Genomic DNA, 19,631 nt, shown 5'->3' on the forward strand with positions numbered 1-19,631 from the left:
TATCATCGTCTTCGGAGGACAACAAGGGATGGACGTGATCATCTTAGACTTAAGTCCTAGTCTCAAGACATTATCTAAGCTAGCAGTTATGCAGTACGGTCTGGAGCAGTCTGAACTCCCACACAACATCAGGTGGGAATTGGCAGCCATGCCAACGACAGCAAATGAAAAAATAACATAGTCAAAAAAAAAAGAGCCCACTAAAATCAACAAAACAAACAAATTAATTAATAAATAAATGTCATTGCAAAAGCATATAAGAAGATTATGAGACAATGATGAAGATGAAGATGACAATAAAGATGATGGCTTTCAGAAGAAGATGCAGAAAATATTCAGTTTTTTTAAATAAAATAGTGGTTCTCAAACTGCAAGGGGGGGGATTCTTTGGGGAGGTCCCCAGCTCAAATATGATTCTTTGGGGGTCCCCAGTTCAATTTGATTATTTTGGGGGGTCCTCAGTTCAAATATGATTATTTTGGGGGCTTGGGCCTGAAAGGTTTGAGAACCACTGCAATAAACACAACCAGTGCCGGTCCCGGGACCCAGGTGATGACTTCATCAACATGACATCACTCATCTCCATATTTGGGCATATTTTGGGCACAGACTGACATGCACACAGCACACAGAGTGAAAGATTGAAAGACTGAATGATGTAATTTGATGATGTAATGTTATTGAAAAAAGTGTTTCTGACGTGGCTCTAGTCTGTAGGAGGCTATGGTCGTCTGTAAGAGGGGACCTGTACTGTATGTCAGTGGTTCTCAAACGTTTTCGTGCCATGGACCCCCAAAAATTGATATGTATGTGGCCGCGGACCCCCACCTGAAAATCTGCTGTGCCAGGGACCCCCCAGAAGCAAAGATGTGTGTTAAAAATGTTCGCCTTTAAAAAACTAAAGATTCAAAGATTTGCACACATTTTCAAGATTTCTCAGAAATAGCAGATCTGCAAGCTCGTAGCGTGTTGTATCTCAATATAAAGATCTCCCCATATACTCCGGATATATACATATATTATGATTCATCCAGACTGTTTTTATTTTAGAAATTGGTTGTTCCTTACTTATACTAACAATTACTTATACTAACAATTTGCACGTGCCATCTCTGCATGTGGGTATAATTGCAAGACTATAGACCACCGAAGTCTGACGTAATTTACACATCCTTTGTTTGTCTACCTGGTTCGCAGTTTTCCACCCCCATTCTGAATCCCATAGACGTATTTAATATCGCGTCAAATAACTGTGTTCCAAAAATAAACAAATGATCCCGGCGGTTTGACTCTTATGGATATGAAGCATCAACTGACGGTGAGAAAACGATTACTTTAATAGTTACTTCCGCCGAATTAGTAAAATTTTCGCCAGAAACAGACTGTATCAAATATAAGTGACTGACTATCATAAACGATACAGAACCTCCTCCCTGACAATATCGCCGAGACAGTTTGTTTATCTTTGGACCACAATTCTTATATGAGACGATTCTAAGATGACCCAATGTTATTCTCCATAGCGAAATTACTTTACGAACCTGGGGATGAACGAGTGACGTCAGGACTTCGGTGGTCTATTGCTTTGATATTTGCCAGCTTGGGGCGTGTCCATGTAAGATGTGTGTGCGAGCCGAGACTACAAATTGTCTGTCTGGCTAAAAGAAGGGCAAAACGATTAGTCAAACTAGAGGTTTGGGCCGCTTCGCGGCCATCACATCTAGGCCCGATCAGCTACATCACAGCTACGTTGCACCAGTGATCCAACTGATATGACCATATATGGAGATGCGCAGTAGGGTGGGGTGCTGTGGCTAAAATGTTAAGATGTAGTAGGAAATGTAGTTTTATATTAACCGTACAGTATGTAAGTACATTGAAGGCGGGGAAAGAAGCCTAAATAATAGCCAGAGATCTGATCAATTGTATGTGGCAAGTTTGGAGGCAAGTGGAGTGATCGTGTGCTGATCAACCCCGAACGTACTTTGGAGGCCATTTCAATTAAAGTAGTAGGATATTGCTCCATGTGTGCTATTATTGGTTGCCATCTTATTTTATTTAACAAACAAAAAAACAAAAGACATACACAGAAAAGTTTTTTAAAAAAAGTAAAGACAAACAAAAATAACATCACATTTGTGTTGAGGTGGGAGTTAAATTACAAAGATGAACATATTACTGAATTATCTTTATTTTTTTTATTTTTTCAAACATTCAAGCAATGAGTCACATTTCCCAATATACAGTATGACGCCCATTTCTTCCAGTTCTTCACATAATGTTCCGCTCTCAGCCTAAAGAGAGAAGGTCAGTTTCTCCATAGAGTCCAATCTCGTTGACTAACTTTAATCCAATCTTCTTTGGAAGGTGGTGTGGCCTTGTTGTGATCATGGTCTTCCATTGACCACTGAGCCACCCGAGTGCTACAGTATAGAACAGGGGTCTTCAACGTTTTTAGGCCAAGGACCCCCTAGCTGAGAGAGAGATGAAGCAGGGACCCCCTCTATATTGTATAAAATTGTGTTTCAGATTCAACTTTTTTTGTTTACGTGGTCTGCTCTTTTTTCCCCTCTACACCTATACCTCTTTGCCAAAAATAGCCGATCTACAAGCTCACAACGCCTCGCAGCGCGAGGCGTTGTGAGATCTGTGAGATCTGCTATTTTTGGCAAAAGTTCTCCTCAGAAAATGGATGCTAAGGTTCAAGTGGTTAAGGTAAAAAAAAATCATATCACACAAAGATTTGGCGGACCCCCTGTAGTAACTCTGAGGACCCCCTAGGGGTCCCGGACCCCCTGTTGAAGACCCCTAGTATAGAAGCTCTCCTTGAGCCTTGAGCCTTGAGCCAGTCCACATCGACAGTCCATTTCCAGGGTGTTGGCTGTCTACATGAGTGGTTCTCAAACTTTTTCCTGTCAAGGTTCCCCAAATTGTTATGTATCTGGCCATCTGAAAAGTCTACATCAGTGGTTTAATTTCAAGGACCCCCTGTTTTGGTATGCATTAGGCCTATAACTCTGAGAGCGCTCCCAGAGTTACAGGCCTGTAAGGATTTGTTTGGTTCCTTTACTTTAGCCTGGGGTCTACATCTATAAATCCTCTGTCTGTGTGTCTTCCTATCCATATGCCCAAATATGGGTGACTGATGTCATAGTACTGATGTCATATTACTGGCAAACAAATCTTAAACTAACAGACTACATTTCAAATGATTGTTTCTGCCAAATATCCGTTCCGTTTTAGTCACCATCAGCTGTGGACCGGTAGGCAGCAGTAAAGGTAGGAGACACAAAGGAGACTCTTTGTGTCTCCTACCGGAACCGCTGTTGGTCATCAAATTATTGGCTTAGGAATGCGACAAAAACAAATCCATGAATTCAAGTCTCCATGGGGTGACTAATCGATAGAAAAAAAGTAATTTTGGGGGTGAACTATCCCTTTAATGACACCATTTCACCATGCAATGACATCACAACCTCGTCATCACAACAATAAGCCCTTTTAAAGTGTATTTTCCAATAAACAAAACATCATTTCATCATTTAGCAGCTCGATTCAACCGCCTGAGATGATTTACTGGACGGTGCATCCGAAAGAGGGACCACAGTACTTCCACACTGCTGTGGTCGTGGGGCACGAGCTGTACTCCTTTGGAGGTTACCAAAGTCGCTTTCCGTACGTAAGTCAGATTGAAGTGGTCATCTTCAGCGCAGTGTCTTTGCGCTGGAGGAAGTTGCGCCCAGGCCCAGTGACAACCGGTAGAGTTGAGGCTCCCTTCAACAGCTCCGGCTCCACAGCTGTGCTTGTAGGCGATATCGTATATATCTGGGGTGGGGATTATCTTTACTCCAACAGGCTTTATGCATTTGATGTGGACACCCACAGTTGGTTAAAACCCAGGGTTTCTGGGACTGTCCCAGAGGGGAGGAGGTACCACTCAGCCTGTGTCTTGGGGAAGGTTATGTATATCCATGGAGGATACATCGTGACTGGATACACTAATGACATCCACAAGTTGGACACCACCACAATGGTCTGGTCTTTAATTAACACCAGAGGCACTCCGCCACCTGCTACATCATTGCATTCTGCCACCGCATCATCGGGACAAAGATGTTTGTATTTGGGGGCTGTGGTGGCTGGGAATCCTACAACGTCAGAGTGTTTGACACAGAGACCAACAGCTGGCTGAACAGGCGTTCTGCACAGCTTCCTTTTGAAGGATATGGGTGGCATCCAGCCTTTGCCTACAATGGAGAGCTGTACATTCTAACAGCTACTAACAGTTACCTGTGGAGATTCAATCCAGGGACCTTCTCCTGGAAGAAGGTTGAGCCCAAAGGGAAAGGCCCATCTCAGAAAAATGGCTTATACTGTTGCATGGTGGGAGATCATATCATCGTCTTCGGAGGATGTCTCAGACGCACACTCTCATATCAACAAGAGAGGGGCGTGGTCATCTTAGACTTTAGTCCTAGTCTTAAGACGTTATGTAAGCTAGCAGTCATTCAGAACGGTCTGGAGCAGTCAGAACTCCCACACAACATCAGGTGGGAACTGCAGGGGTTGACACTAACGCCTGCCCGCCTGCCCGGGGCAGGTAAATCAAATGGTAGGGCAGGTGAAGTTTGCTATCTGGTTGCCCGACGGGCAGGTGCGCATTTTGAGTGGGGATGCAACTGTTTTTTGTTTGTATAAAACACAACACGAGATATCCGTCTTTAGACGCTTGAGCATGGCCAGAGCGCTCCGTCTCCCCCTCTCCCACACACACACACACACACTGAACCTGCGACGCGGCGAAAACGGCTAATCTACAAGCTCACATAATACAGAAGACACGGGCATGCAACTAGTTATATATATAAATCACCGGGTTGCAAAATCACGTTTGGAATCTAGTGTGAAGAGATTTGTTTGTGAGAAAGTGGAGTTGATGACGAGCATGGCTGCTTGCATCCCACCCGCGATATAAAACAAAAACACCCGGTGACTTTTTTCACATGTGCTGCAGTTCCCTACTTGTCCCTCACCGACGTGTGAAAATCCAAGAAGCAACTTGCAAAGCCTTCCTTATGTTAGTATCAGTTCAAAACAGCAGCATCAGCCCAGTACCTCCGTTTGTTTATTGAACGGTCAAAGCTTAACACGTGTCAAGTCAGACGAACGTAAACCCTTGACTTCTGGTCGGTGGACTTCAAAATAAGAGCGCTTTGTCAAGTTATGGGAAAGTAAGTGTCTTCCTGTCTGTGGAATGTAAAATAAGAGCACTGTTGGCCTATATTGCGCTGTTTTCACTGTTGCTACACTTAAAAATATAAAATAACAAGTCTTAAAGTAGGCTAAGTGATTTTCTTTTGTTAAAATAAGTGTTAAATAGCTTTATATTCTGATAGTACTCATTGTTATAGAGTGTTTGTTCAGTAACAGGAGTCTCCATGTCTCTCCAGCTCTTTATTAAACAGAAAATGCCTTTTCAGGTCAGGATACCAATTTTATCGAATCAGGACAGAGAATTTAGACAGGATACAGATTAAACAAGTGAAATTGGAAGTGATGACGCAAAGAAATGAGCATGTAAATTTGGAACTGGAACACTATAAAAATTAAGCTGATAAATGGGTACTCTCCTGATTGGCTGAAATGGTGTCACCTACCTGGAAATGCATTTTCTGTCTATCAAAGAGCTGGAGAGACAGAGTGACCCCTGTTACTGAACAAACACTCTATAGCAATGATTACTATCAGAATATAGAGCTTTAACCCATAACAAAAAACTTTTTGTTTTTACAAAAAAATATCATACCCTACCTTTAACCCATAGTCATATTCATTCATTTAGATATTTGGCATAAATATTGAGGTATGAAATTTTTTATCGTGCAGCCCCATAATTCGCAAGTAGAAAGTAAATAATAAGTGTTTAATTGAACGGTAATTCAAATTTAACCTATCATTTTATAAAGGACGATTTACTTTTCGGGCAAGTGGGCAAGACCTGTGGGCAAGTAGAAAATGACATGTACTTGCCTGACGGGCAAGTGCCTCTGAGACCTTAGTGTCAACCCCTGGGAACTGGCAGCCATGACTGCCAACGACAAATGAAAAAATTACATAGTCCCAAAAAAAAAGAGCCCACTAGAATCAATAAAACAAACAAAAACAAACAAATGAATTAATAAATAAATGTCATTGCAAAAGCATATAAGAAGATTGTGAGACAATGATGAAGAAGAAGATGAAAATAAAGATGATGGCTTTCAGGAGAAGATGCAGATGAGGAAGAAACAAAAAACATTAAATAGTTTATAGAGATTTGAACCCCCAACCGTACACAACATGTGGTGCATTAAACATTATACCAGTGGTTCTGAAACACAGGGGGTGGGGGGTGTCCCAAAAAAAGATTTTGGGGGATCCCCAGATGATCTTATCTTATCTTATCTTACTACTATAATTGACAAAAGCTCAGAAGTTCGTCCGGGATTCGCAAGCACAGGATCACTCCACATGCCTCCAAGACCTGCCACAGACTGTTGATCAGAGCTCTGGCTATTATTTAGGCATCTTACCCCACCTCGATCAGTGATCAGACTCTCGGCTTGATTGATTCTCTGATCAGACCCTCAGCCTGATCTGGCAGGTTGCCATAGCAACCAGATACAGGAAGTTTGACCTCTTTATCACAATTACGGCAAACTCAAAGAGTGACGGTGTACTAATGAACATATTTCAAGGACAGCTGCCCAGTGACAGACCAGACAATGTCAACAAAGTTTTCAAAAGAAGTCTCGATGAACTTCTCCACGACATCAAGCTCCTGTGGAGTGTCTTTGGGAAGATAAAGGCTAGAGTACACACCGTTGAGGGACAAATGAGAGGACTCAAACATACATCCTACTGCTCCTACACGAGATCTTGACTGTGGATGACATTGATCAAATAATTCGAGCAGACATACCTGACCCACAGAAGGAGCCGGAACTGCATAAGCTGGTGCGTCAATCCATGCTACATGGACCCTGTGGGACAGCCAACCCTAAAAGTGTCAATTTAAGGAATAATAATAACTTAATAACTCTAAAATGAAAAAAAATATTAAAACAAATAAGACCATAACTTTGTCAAAGGTAATCAACAAACTATACAAAATAATTGTCAAACATTATCCAAATTGTCAAATAATACCTAAGAAAGAGGCAAACATTTTGAAAATAGCCGATCGACGAGGCGTGTGAGCTTGTCGATCAGCTATTTTCACAATTTTTATCTGTCAAACAAAATGTTCAAATATGATTCTTTTTGGGGGTCCACAGTTCAATATGAGTATCTTGGCGGGTCCCCAGTTCAATATGATTCTCTTGGCGGGTCCCCAGTTCAATTTGATTCTCTTGGGGGGGTCCCCAGTTCAATTTGATTCTTTTGGGGGGTCCCCAGTTCAAATATGATTCTTTTGGGGGGTCCCCAGTTCAATTTGATTCTTTTTGGGGGTCCCCAGTTCAATATGATTATCTTGGGGGGTCCCCAGTTCAATGATTCTCTTGGGGGGGTCCTCAGTTCAATTTGATTCTCTTGGGGGGGTCCCCAGATCAATTTGATTCTCTTGGGGGGTCCCCAGTTCAATTTGATTCTTTTGGGGGGTCCCCAGTTCAAATATGATTCTTTTGGGGGCTCTCGGCCTGAAAGGTTTGAGAACCACGTCCACTGCAATAAACACAACCAGTGCAGGACCCGGGACCCAGGTGATGACGTCATCAAGATGACATCACACATCTCCATATTAGGGCATATTTGGGGCACAGACTGACATGCACACACATATTTGGGGCACAGACTGACATGCACACAGAGTGACAAAGACTGAATGATGCAATGTGATGATTTAATGTTATTGAAAAAAAGTGTTTCTGACGTGGCTCTAGTCTGTAGGAGGCTATGGTCGTCTGTAAGAGGGGGGCTCTACTGTATGTCAGTGGTTCTCCAACTTTTTCGTGCCAAGGAGGACCCCCAAAATTGTATTGTAATTGTATGTGGCCTGCTATTGGTTGTTCCTTACTTGCTTCAGCTGTAAAATAACCAAATACTAGTGGTGTAAAGTCACTAAGTACATTTACTCAAGTACTGTGCTTTTACTCCACTACAATTATTTGAAAACTTTAGTTACTAGTTACTTCGTAGATTTTGATAATACTACAAAACATACACTACACTAACCACTTCAGCCTTATATATATTTTGGCCATTTGAAAATATGCACTCGGTGCTGCACTACGAGCTTGTAATTTTTTTTGTATTTTTTGAATAGCCCAAAGAAAAAAAATGACACACATGCTTTCCCGGTCTTAATGGTTATAAAATGTGTGTGTGTGTGTGTGTGTGTGTGTGTGTGTGTGTGTGTGTGTGTGTGTGTGTGTGTGTGCGTGTGCGTGTGCGTGTGCGTGTGCGTGTGCGTGTGTGTGTTGTCTTCCAGAGGCCGTGCAGCAGGCCTCGGGCCCCCTGCTGGTGGAGATAGTGAAGGGTCCTTCCACGGGCCTGGGCATCTGTCTCACCACGACGGTGTACCGCAACAAACAGGTCATCATCATAGACAAGATCAGGGCCGCCAGCGTGGCAGAGAGGTGAGACAACCAGTGTTGATTTCGTCGACTAAAACTATGACGAAAAATGTTTGTCGACTACCTTTTTATCACTGACGACAACTAAATAAAAACTAAATAAAAACAAAATAAAAACTAAGCTTTGATGACTAAAACTAAGACTAAATGTATTGACAATTTCATCAACAAATAAAAACTAGACTAAAATGTTAGTGGAGAAGAGATCAAGTAGAACTAAAAGACAAGTCATTTTATGTTTGGTTGCGCTCGGGTGCTGCGCTCTTAAAATAGCTGATCTACAAGCTCACTGACTGAAAATAGCAGATCTAAGCTTGTAGATCTGCTATTTTCAGCATGCAACCAAGTGTAAAATCAGGCATTACGACGCCATCGAGGCACCGCCTAAATACTTTAGTCGACTAAATCAACTGTAGATTTAGTCGACTAAAATCTCATGATATTTGGTCGACTAAAACTTTTCAGATGATGACTAAAACTAAATGGAATTTGATTAAAAAAGACTATGACTAAAACTAAATCAAAATTTGCTGTCAAAATCAACACAAGAGACAACTCTACGTCTATACTGCACTTTGGTTCTCAAACATTTGTCATGTGGAGGACTCCCTAAATCGGTGCTGTAAAGTAACTGAGTACATGTACTCAAGTACTGTACTTAAGGACAATTTATTTGTAGGTATTTTTTTCTTTCTTCAGGATTTACAATTGTCAACACTTGTACCCCACATGTACTCCACTACATCTCAGAGGAGATATTGTACTTTTCACTCCACTATAATTATATGAAAACTTTAGGTAATAGGCCTAGTTACTTTGTAGATTTGGATTATTATTACAAAACACACTAACCACGTCGGCCCTATACAGTATATATTTCGGCCATTTGAAAATGGCAGATCTACAAGCTCACATTGCGTCACGATGCAACGCATTGTGAGCTTGTAGATCTGCTATTTTCGAAAGATTTTTTATACATTTTGAACTTGTGAAATGGGACATTCTACACCATGAGCACTTTTACTTTTGGTACTTTAAAGGGACATTTCGCCGATTTTGCAACTAGATCTTCTTTTAATGAAGTTTAGGACTCAAGAAACAAGATCCTGTTTTTTTTTTGTGTATAATCTGTGTTTTTAGATATCTAGTAATCTTCGAAGATTTCGTGACGTTATTTACGTCACGAAATATTGGTCTCATTCCTTTCCGCACTTCATGTTGTCTCGACGCGTCTCTGTCAGACCAGCTCCAAAGACAGCCCCAAGGGGTGTCCGTAACACTTTGTTCAACCTTCATTCCCCACTCGGCCACTCCCATTAGCTGCGGCCAGCGGGCAACCCCCCTTGCAGAGTGAGGCATTACTTTACCTGAGTTATCTTCTGATAGTTGTACTTGAATGTTGACATGAAATAATAATCCTGTTTAGTGTTTCATAAGCGCAAGCGTGAAAAAAACCCAAAATACAGCGTGGAGTGGCGGCGCTGGTAAACAAACACCGTCGCGAAAGGCTAGGATAAATACCAAGGATTCGACAGTGATGTCACTACTATGCGACACGGAAGTAGAACTGCATAAAGATACCAAGGATTTGTCAGTGATGTGACATCACTAACGAATCCTTGGACATATATGTAACTAGATGAACGTGTGCGAGGTACACGTTCTTCAGCTCTTCTAACTTCCAGTGTTGCCAGATATTGTGAGAGAAATAAGCAACCAGGTCTATGAAAACAAGCCCAAAAGAAGATAACTAGGCCAAGAGCACTTTACCTAGACATGGGATATTATATATTTGAAAATTGCCGATCTACAAGCTCACAACGCTTCGCGACCCATTGTGAGCTTGTAGATCTGCTATTTACAAAAAAATCTTGAGGGGGAAAAAGTGCAAAATGTGGAATATTTTTGACACATATTTGTTAGGGGCTCCCTGGCACAAATTATAATTTCAGATGGGGGTCTGTGGAAAAATACATGAACATGTTTGAGAACCACTGGTTTAAACAACAATCAAAACATTTGGAAACAAGCCCAAATATCAACTACATTTTAGAAAGAAGCCGCTTATAATAAGCAGACATGGCAACACTGGCATGCTGTTTGTATGTTGTTGTTGGAGATCACACCCACATGCAACCTCCCCTCCTCACAAGGAGGGGCAGTGCACCAAAGCATTATGGTCATCCTCCTATCCTCCTATAATCCTCCTATATCCTCCTATCCTCCTATAATTCTAGTAACATCTGAGACCAAACCTGTGAAGCCAAACCTCTGAAGCCAAACCTCTGAGCCCAAACATTTTCCTGCCCGGTTCTCCTCAGTGCCTGGAGCTATTGATCTCAAATTGCGCACAGCCATTCACCATTACGATGCGCGTCGGACTGCGAAGCCCGTTTTTTTATATCACTAAATCTCAGCTGTTTATTCGCATTTTTATGTCAAAAATTGTTCTGCCCGGTTCTCCTCAGTGCCTGGAGCTATTGCTCTCAAATTGCGCACAGCCATTGACCATTACCATGTGCATGGAACTGTGAAGCCCGTTTTTCGATATCACTAAATCTCAGCTGTTTATTCACATTTTTATGTCAAAGAATGTCGCCATGCTTATGCTGGCTGCTCAAACTGCGCATGCGTCGCATCTACAGCCCCTACAGCGACGGGACTGGAAACGCGGGGAGGACGCGCGACAGGACGTGCAATAACCCCACGTTTGCAACTACTTTTGCCTGCGCACTTCACCGGGTATGGTCTAGTTGTAGTAATGCAGCAGTCCAGTCAAACCCTAGTCAAACACACAGATTTCATTATTCTTCTGGCCATAGGGTGCAAATTTTAAATTGTGCTACTGTTATCTACTACAAATACTATTACCATTGAGTGATTGCAGTTTCTTCCAGGGGTGAAATGCTCCTTTAAGTACATTTTGATGCCGATACTTTTGTACTTTTACTCAAAAGGCTGAAAAGGTTGAGAACCACTGGTATAGCAGACATGAAGTCCACATACCAGCTCTGACAGCTTCCAGAAACCGTTCTACAAATGTGATGGAACCGGGCTCTGGTTCCTCCAATCCCGGAGGAACACAGAACACTGTTTCCTCACGTCTTTCCTCTCTCTCTCTCTCTCTCTCGCTCTCTCTCTCTCTCTCTCTCTCTCTCTCTCTCTCTCTCTCTCTCTCTCTCTCTCTGTGTCTCTCGCTCTCAGGTGTGGAGCGCTGCATGCAGGTGACGTCCTCCTGTCCATAGACGGCACCGGCACGGAGCACTGCTCCCTCATGGAAGCCACCCAGCTATTGGCCAGCACCTGTGACGTCGTCAAGCTGGAGATCCTTCCGGCCAATCAGAGCAGGATTCCCATCAGGCCCCAAGACACAGGTCTGTCCTGTTAATGCGTCATGTTAGTGTCCTTACACCACACAAGGTATCCACCTGTTTCCGTGGGAATTTACTGGGGAAAAGGCTTCGTGTCGGTGGTGCCTCTCGTGACTCAAGTTCGCTTGAGACTGCGCGCCTCCGTCGCGGTCCAAAGCTATACTTTATTAGCCAAAAAGAAATAGTCTGCGGTTGTCGGAAAAATAGTGCCTCCAGCAGCAGGATTCGATCACGGGAGCTCAGTGTTGACAGTCCAACGCTCAGCGAGGCACGCCATGAGACCAGTTGGAGCAATAGGGTGTTTGGCTGTATTAGACTGTGAAAATTCCCCCTTCCCCTCCTTGTTTTCTCGTTTTTGCATTCAGCCAATCGCAGGGCGGCAGGGCGGGGTTTGGACGAATGTAGCTGTAGAACAATATTACGTGTCTCTCTACGTCGTCCTCAGACGAGCCCTCCATCGGCGTCTCCAGTCATCTCGGTTCTCCATACATCTGGCCAGCTCCTTTGTGCTTTCTGCAGTACATCCACGTAGGTAGGTGTGGGACGTCCTCTTGATCGATGCCCGTTTGTTGGTTCCCACAGTACGAGCTCTTTGACCGTGAATTCTCGGTGTCGGTGGCAGTGGCCGGCTAGTCTCATCCTCCTGACTGCTATCTTTTCTGATACACTTGGTAGTGCCCCGTACAGACGCTTGTTGGTAATGTGCTCTTCCTGGTTGATGTTCAGTACCACACGTAACATTCTGGTGTAGCACCCGTCCAGGGACTTCTGTAGGGCTTGCTTTAGTGTCCAGCATTCACAGCATTCACAGTTAATGCGTCATGTAGTGTCCTTACACCACACAAGGTATCCACCTGTTTCCGCGGGAATTTACTGGGGCACAGGCCCTATGCACAGGCCGGGTGGGGGACATATCCGGCGGAGGCACCGCATATATATACTGTAGCCTACAACCGGAACTGACGTCCACTCTCCGCTGGAAACTTGTGGATATATAAAAAGAAGGTACGGACATCTACGTCATTTTGCAGTTCTGCAGTTTGGCTCCGCGTGGAATACATTGGAGTCAATGATAGCCAGATTGAATGGGATAATATACTGACCAAGAACATGAATATGAATGTGATACTAGTGTTACAGTGAACCAGCTTACAGTGCACGCTGGTTCTCAATGTCTGGTCCGGAGACCAACAAGGGCCGTCAAATGGACCCTTACGGGTCTGTAACTCTGAGAGTGTTTTCAGGGTCATGTTTATTTTAACGATCAATCAATCCATTGTGTTCTGGCTCGGATCAGTGGATCTAACATAGTATACTTTAACTTAACCTATTTATCGGCATCACTATGAAAACTCAAGGTTTTGAAGAAAAGATAGCATGACATTCTTTTCATATTAATGTTATTTTATTATTAAAATAATGAATCTATTATTCTGGCCATGTCATAATAGGCAAACATTCTGAGCTTGTGGATCAGTTATGTTCGGCGGAAGAGATTTGATGTGGACTAGTGCAAAAGGGAGGGGACCAAGTACAGAGCCTTGGGCAGCAACGAATCTCCATATATGGAGTGCGTGCGTGCATGTGAGTGTGTCCTATCTGATGATGGCAGGACTATGACGTCATACTGATGACATCAGGGATCTCATTATGTGGGCATAAAAGAGACACAGACAAGACAGCTTTTGTAATTCGATATCAAGGTACAGGGATCAGGTTTGTTTTGTAGTTCTCTGACTTATTGTTTTTTTTGTGAGTGACAAAGAGACGATAAGATACGCAGTAAGGGAATAGAGAGATAATAAACAGACAGAAAGAGATGGCGTCCCAATTCTCCCAGACTCAGGGCTTTAACTGTTTATACTGCACATACGCCTTCAATTCTGAGGTCTACCTCCTCAAACACTTGAAGAGGAGCCACGTCCGTGTCTACAACGATATGCTGAAGACTGGACAGATCCATGACTGGACCCACGAAGCTCCCCACTGCCAAAGGCTGAAGAATGCACTTATCCCCCCAACAGCCTGTCAGAGAGACACAAATGAACCAAGACCTTACGACAGGAACCAGACCTTTGACCGTGCCTCTGGAGCCTCTGGCTCTGTGCAGACCCCCACTGAGTGGCCTACAGACTCCACTGAGTGGCATACAGACTCCACTGAGTGGCATACAGACTCCACTGAGTGGACTACAGACTCCACTGAGTGGACTACAGACTCCACTGAGCGGACTACAGACTCATCCAGACTGATGGCTGCTGCCACAGCCAGCAGCAGCGAGAGCGAGCGCTTGCCGACGATCTTGACTCGGGTGGATACGAGGAACACTGTGTTGAATGACAAAATAGACTCTATGCGGGAGGACATGGCGAAACGGGAGACCCACGAAAAGATGGCAAGTATGGAGAAGGAGATAGACCAGCTAAAAGCTGAAAACTGCGGGCTACGCATGAAAGTCAATGTGCTGGAAAGACAACAACGTCAGTAAATGGTGCATTTATATAGCGCTTTTATCCAAAGCGCTTTACATAGATTGTGTATTACATTCACCCATCGATGGCGGAGGAAACCATGCAAGGCACCAACATGCTCATCGGGAGCAATTAGGGGTTCAGCGTCTTGCTCAAGGACACTTCGACACTAACTGTGAAGGAGCCCCCCAGCCCGGGATCGAACTGGGAACCTTGTGGTTTCCGGTTCACTCTACCCGGCCACTCTACCCCTGAGCCACTGCCGCCCCTATAGTGCCATGAATGCATGCCTCGTCTGCATAAAAGAGAGGTTCAAGTGTAGCGTAACGATGCTGTACACTGTCACCTCCTCATCAAAAGGAGTCAGGGTGCTGATATTGTGCATGTTGGCTCACTGGAAAAACACTCTGCTACACCAGTGGGGCAAAGTGTGGTAGTGGTTGTGTAGTGTGATTAAGTATAGCTGTAGAGAGACTCCTGCTGTACAGTAGCTAGCTTGTTCCATTACTGTGACTCACTGTGTGTGTGTGTGTGTGTGTGTGTGTGTGTGTGTGTGTGTGTGTGTGTGTGTGTGTGTGTGTGTGTGTGTGTGTGTGTGTGTGTGTGTGTGTGTGTGTGTGTGTGTGTGTGTGTGTGTGTGTCGGGGGGGCTTTGCTGCTGGCAACATTCTGTGGCCTCAAGTAGACCCTGGCCTCTAATGCATGCCAACCTATCCTGGCGTAGCTAGACTATATTACTGTGTGGATACGAGTCTGGTGCTTCCATGAGGACGTTTTTTTTCCCAAGGGGCGGGATCAAAACAATGGCCCTCGACGCAATTGGTTAGACCTACAACCAACTACCAATTACAGTCTCCCATATTCGAATACTGGGCCCTGATTGTTTACCCACGTATGTAAATGTATTCTCTATGGAGCGGTGCCAGACCCAAATCACAGAGTGCAAATTTTTTTTGCACTCGCAGATTCGTCTGGTCCCAGGCTAATGCCACCCCCCTCCCCCCACGCGCGCACGCACACACACACACACACACACACACACACACACACACACACACACACACACACACACACACACACACACACACACACACACACACACACACACACACACACACACACACACACACACACACACACACACACACACATTTTTTTAAACATATCTAAAAATCCTGAGTTAATAGTAGAATCAGCTGCGGGCTGGTGTCACGTGCCCAAAAAACAACAACAAAGAAACAGATCTACAAGCTCACAACACGTCGAACTGCGACACGTTGTGAACTTGTGGATCTGCAATTTTCGGCACGCCACACCAGTGCGGAAACCACCATATAAGTATAAATCGGCATAACTTTAACCTATAGCTCCTAAAGCTAACCTCTAAATGCCTCCCTTTCCCCTAATTGTAAGCCTACAGTATAAGCCTAAAAGTTTGTTTCTCTTAATCGTGAGAACCGGCACATGTCTATTTCTCAAATTCTACTATACTTATGGGGACATATGGCCCTCACAAGTATAGTAAGGCTAAAGCACACACACACACACACACACACACACACACACACACACACACGTCACACACGCACACACACGCACACACACGCACACACACGCACACACACGCACACACACACACACACACACACACACACACACACACACACACGTCACACACGTCACACACGCACACGCACACGCACGCACACGCACACGCACACGCACACGCACACGCACACGCACACGCACACACACACGTCACACGCACAAGCTCTCCATCGTAGATCATGTTCATGTCATGGTGTGTAGGGTTATTCCTGGGTCAGCAGCTGAGTGTGGGGGGGGGGTGTGTGGGGGGGGCTCCTGGACACGTGAGTGAGCGTGCAAGGAACACCAGAGAGGTGGAAATGAAATATAAATCAGTGTTATCAGCGTTCCTGTTATCAGCGTTCCTGTCTGCACTGCTTTCATGTTCGTCTCATGTTGCCGTTTGCACAATGTCGCTGTCGAGCAGAAACATTGTATCTCCATATTTCAACTTTGAATGTTTTTTTTTAAATAAATGCATGCCCTACTACTGCAGGGCATGCATGGTGGTGGAAAAAGTATTCACATTTTTTACTTAAGTAAAAGTTAAAGTACCAAAGTATTGGGATCAAAATATACTTAAAGTAACCACAGTAAAAGTACTCATTGTGCAGAATGTCCTTTTTCACAAGGTATCATAATATATAATGAATTAAAATATTTTGAGCTTGTAGATCGGCTATTTAAAATATATATATGACTGAAGTGCTTAATGTATGTTTTGTAATAATAATCAAAATCTACAAAGTAACTAGTAACTAATGTTTTCAAATAATTGTAGTGGAGTAAAAGTACAATATTTGCCTCTGAGATGTAGTGGGGTAGAAGTAAAAGTACTGAAAATTGGAAATACGAAAAATCTACATGCTTGTAGATCGGCTATTTCACATCACAGGTTTAGAGGTGTAAAGAAGTGGGTCATTTTTGTGTGTAGTGCTTGTGACTAAAATATGAACTACATTCGATCCATTGGAACACAGGTTCTTTTTTTTCCCTCTCCTGAAAAGTAACGGATTTTGGTGCATACAAGTTTTTCCACCCGACAGCGACAACAATCAGCCTTTTTTTCCCCAGAAACCGCGCTGTTTCATTGGCACCCCTATAGAAGTCTTATCTTTACTACAATAGTAATAATAATGTTTTACTATCGGCGTGCGAGATGATGACCCTCTCCGGAGAGATACAAGTTATTGTTTCCACCGTCACACGGGAAAAGACTTTATTTTCTCGCCGCCACATCCACAAGATTGTCATACAAGATTGGGACATTACCGCGCCATAGCTCTGATTCATAGCCGTTAAGGAGTTCCCCTTAAGGCTATGGTACTTTCCATTCTATGCGCTCGGCACCACAGGCTGCGCAGCCTCTCGTCGGGAGTGAAAATAAAAAATACACTTTCGCTACTCACAAACAAAGACGGTTTTATGGAGTTGAAAGCCAACTCTACTAAGTGGGAACACTCTGAGCCCCCCACCTCACGTCTAAAATACACTTTTTGGACAAAATGTAAAATATTTCACCGGAAAGAAAAACATGTTTTTACTCTGCTGCGCCCTCTACAGATCCGGTCAATGGAATTTTTCTACTAGTAGAGTTGGCTTTCAACTCCATAAAGCCGTCTTTGTTTTGGTGAGTAGCGAAAGTGTATTTTTTATTTTTACTCCCGACGAGAGGCTGCGCAGCCTGTGGTGCGAGCGCAAAGTACCATAAGGGGCCTTAAGGGGAACTCCTTAACGGCTATGAATCAGAGCTAACCGCGCCACATATACAGCCCTTCATTTTCACCTGATGTCCAAACCGGATTCAATAAAGTTTAATTTCTCGCAAAACGAAACGCCTCCGCGATAATGTCTCTCACAGTTCCCCCCCCACCCGCCCTCCCCCTCCCCCCAGGATAAAAACGCGATTATAAGATGCAATTTGTCTAATCTCCTCCGGGGATAAAAAAAAAGAAGGGGGGGGGAATATGGCCACTAAGAGATTATGAGTTAATGTTTCTTTCCGCTAGCGCTGATAGAAAACACTATTTCTTGGAGAGCCTTCCCTAAGGTGAGCTTAGTATAAGCTGGCAGAATCAGAGCTTTATACAGGTCTGACTGAGGGAGTGTGCGATGCCTGATTCACGCTCGCCCGAACACAGCCGATCTACAAGCCCACGACGCGCCGCGGACACGGCGCGGACACGGCGCGTAGTGGGCTTGTAGATCGGCTGTGTTCGGGCCTGTCACGAAGCCTGCCGCGAGTATAAATCGAGCTTGATGGAGAGTAGCTGTCTGAATTAAGGACAGGCAGTTCTCCTTCCTCCATGCCTGGGATTGTGATTAACCCCCCGCCTCCTCGGAATTAACCAGGTGACCTGGATATGGAAAGCGTCGGTCCGCGTTTACCGCTAAGTCCTCTCAGCGTGTGTGAGCGCGAGTTGTCACAAGATTGGAGCGCCTCGCTAATGGAGTGGCGAAGCTTAGCCCATTAAGACCAGGAACGCCTCTGTTTGTGTGTCATTTTAAGATTTCTTTGGCTATTCAAAAATAGCAGATCTACAAGCTCATAGCGCGGCACCGAGTGCCACGCTATGAGCTTGTAGATCTGCTATTTTTGAAAAAAATCATGTAAATGTTTGCAAATCTGGGGTCCGCGGCCAAATACATGTCATTTTGGGGGTCCTTGACATGAGAAAAGTTTGAGAACCACTGATATTATAGCAACATAAAAAACTGACATTTGTAGAATCCCCAGAAGCAAAGATTTGCTTAAAAAATATATATATATTCAAAGATTTGCAAAAATGTTCACGAGATCTACAAGCTCTTAGCGCGGCTATGAGCGCTATGAGCTTGTAGATCTGCTAGTTTTTGAATAGCCAAAGAAATCTAAACAGGACACAGATTGTTTCCCGGTCTAAATGGCTTAACTGTCGCATAGTAGCGCTGTAGTTGACGTGACAAATGTAGCCGCTATAATCTGTACACAAAAAGTACAGCGCAAGGCTTTGAATGTGTCATGGCTATCAGGCACTACACTGTCTCTATGTGTTTGATGTATGTATTTGCCTTGCTTACTGTAAGTCGCTCTGGATGAAGAGCGTCTGCTAAATGCCTACATTGTAAACCGTAATGGTAATTTTCACTTTAAAACGCTGTTCTATTCGAAAGGTACCATAAGGCAGTGTGTTGCATGGTGTTACTATTTATTCTCAGTATGCATCCAGTATGAATAGAAATGTGGTCCTCTACGGCATTGGTTCTCAAAGTGGGGACTGGGGACCCCCAGGGGTCCTTGGGGAGGTTTCAGGGGGTCCCCAGCAAAAGTAGCGTGACAACCGTTTTAACCACTTTAACCTTTTATACTTTGGCCATTCAAAAATAGCAGATATACAAGCTCATAGTGAATATTTCGGAATATGTATATTTTTTAAAGCGAAAAGTTTTAACTCAAATCTTTGCTTCTGGGGGTCCCTGGCACAACATATTTTCAGATGGGGGTCCGCGCCCGAATACATATCAATTTGGGGGGTCCTTGACATGAAAACGTTTGAGAACGACTGCTCTACGGGGACCTACCACGGGTCACAGACAAAGTCGGAGAGA

The 19,631-nt window shown here is 43.9% G+C and overlaps 1 protein-coding gene across 1 annotated transcript in view; it reads left to right on the top strand.

Annotated features, from left to right (window-relative positions):
• Positions 1-19,631, top strand: part of LOC308097438 (glutamate receptor-interacting protein 2-like) — a gene marked incomplete at its 3' end in the record, with an annotated part of 107,536 nt that overhangs the window by 38,092 nt on the left and 49,813 nt on the right. Inside the window, exons 8-9 of the mRNA XM_080445196.1 lie at positions 8,471-8,618; positions 11,820-11,989. Of these exons, the coding sequence (XP_080301322.1) occupies positions 8,471-8,618; positions 11,820-11,989 (318 nt within the window). The remainder of the gene's footprint in view (positions 1-8,470; positions 8,619-11,819; positions 11,990-19,631) is intronic.

This window comes from Gymnoscopelus braueri, assembly GCF_963280865.1.
Source record: "Gymnoscopelus braueri genome assembly, chromosome: 12".
Lineage (NCBI taxonomy): Eukaryota > Metazoa > Chordata > Actinopteri > Myctophiformes > Myctophidae > Gymnoscopelus > Gymnoscopelus braueri.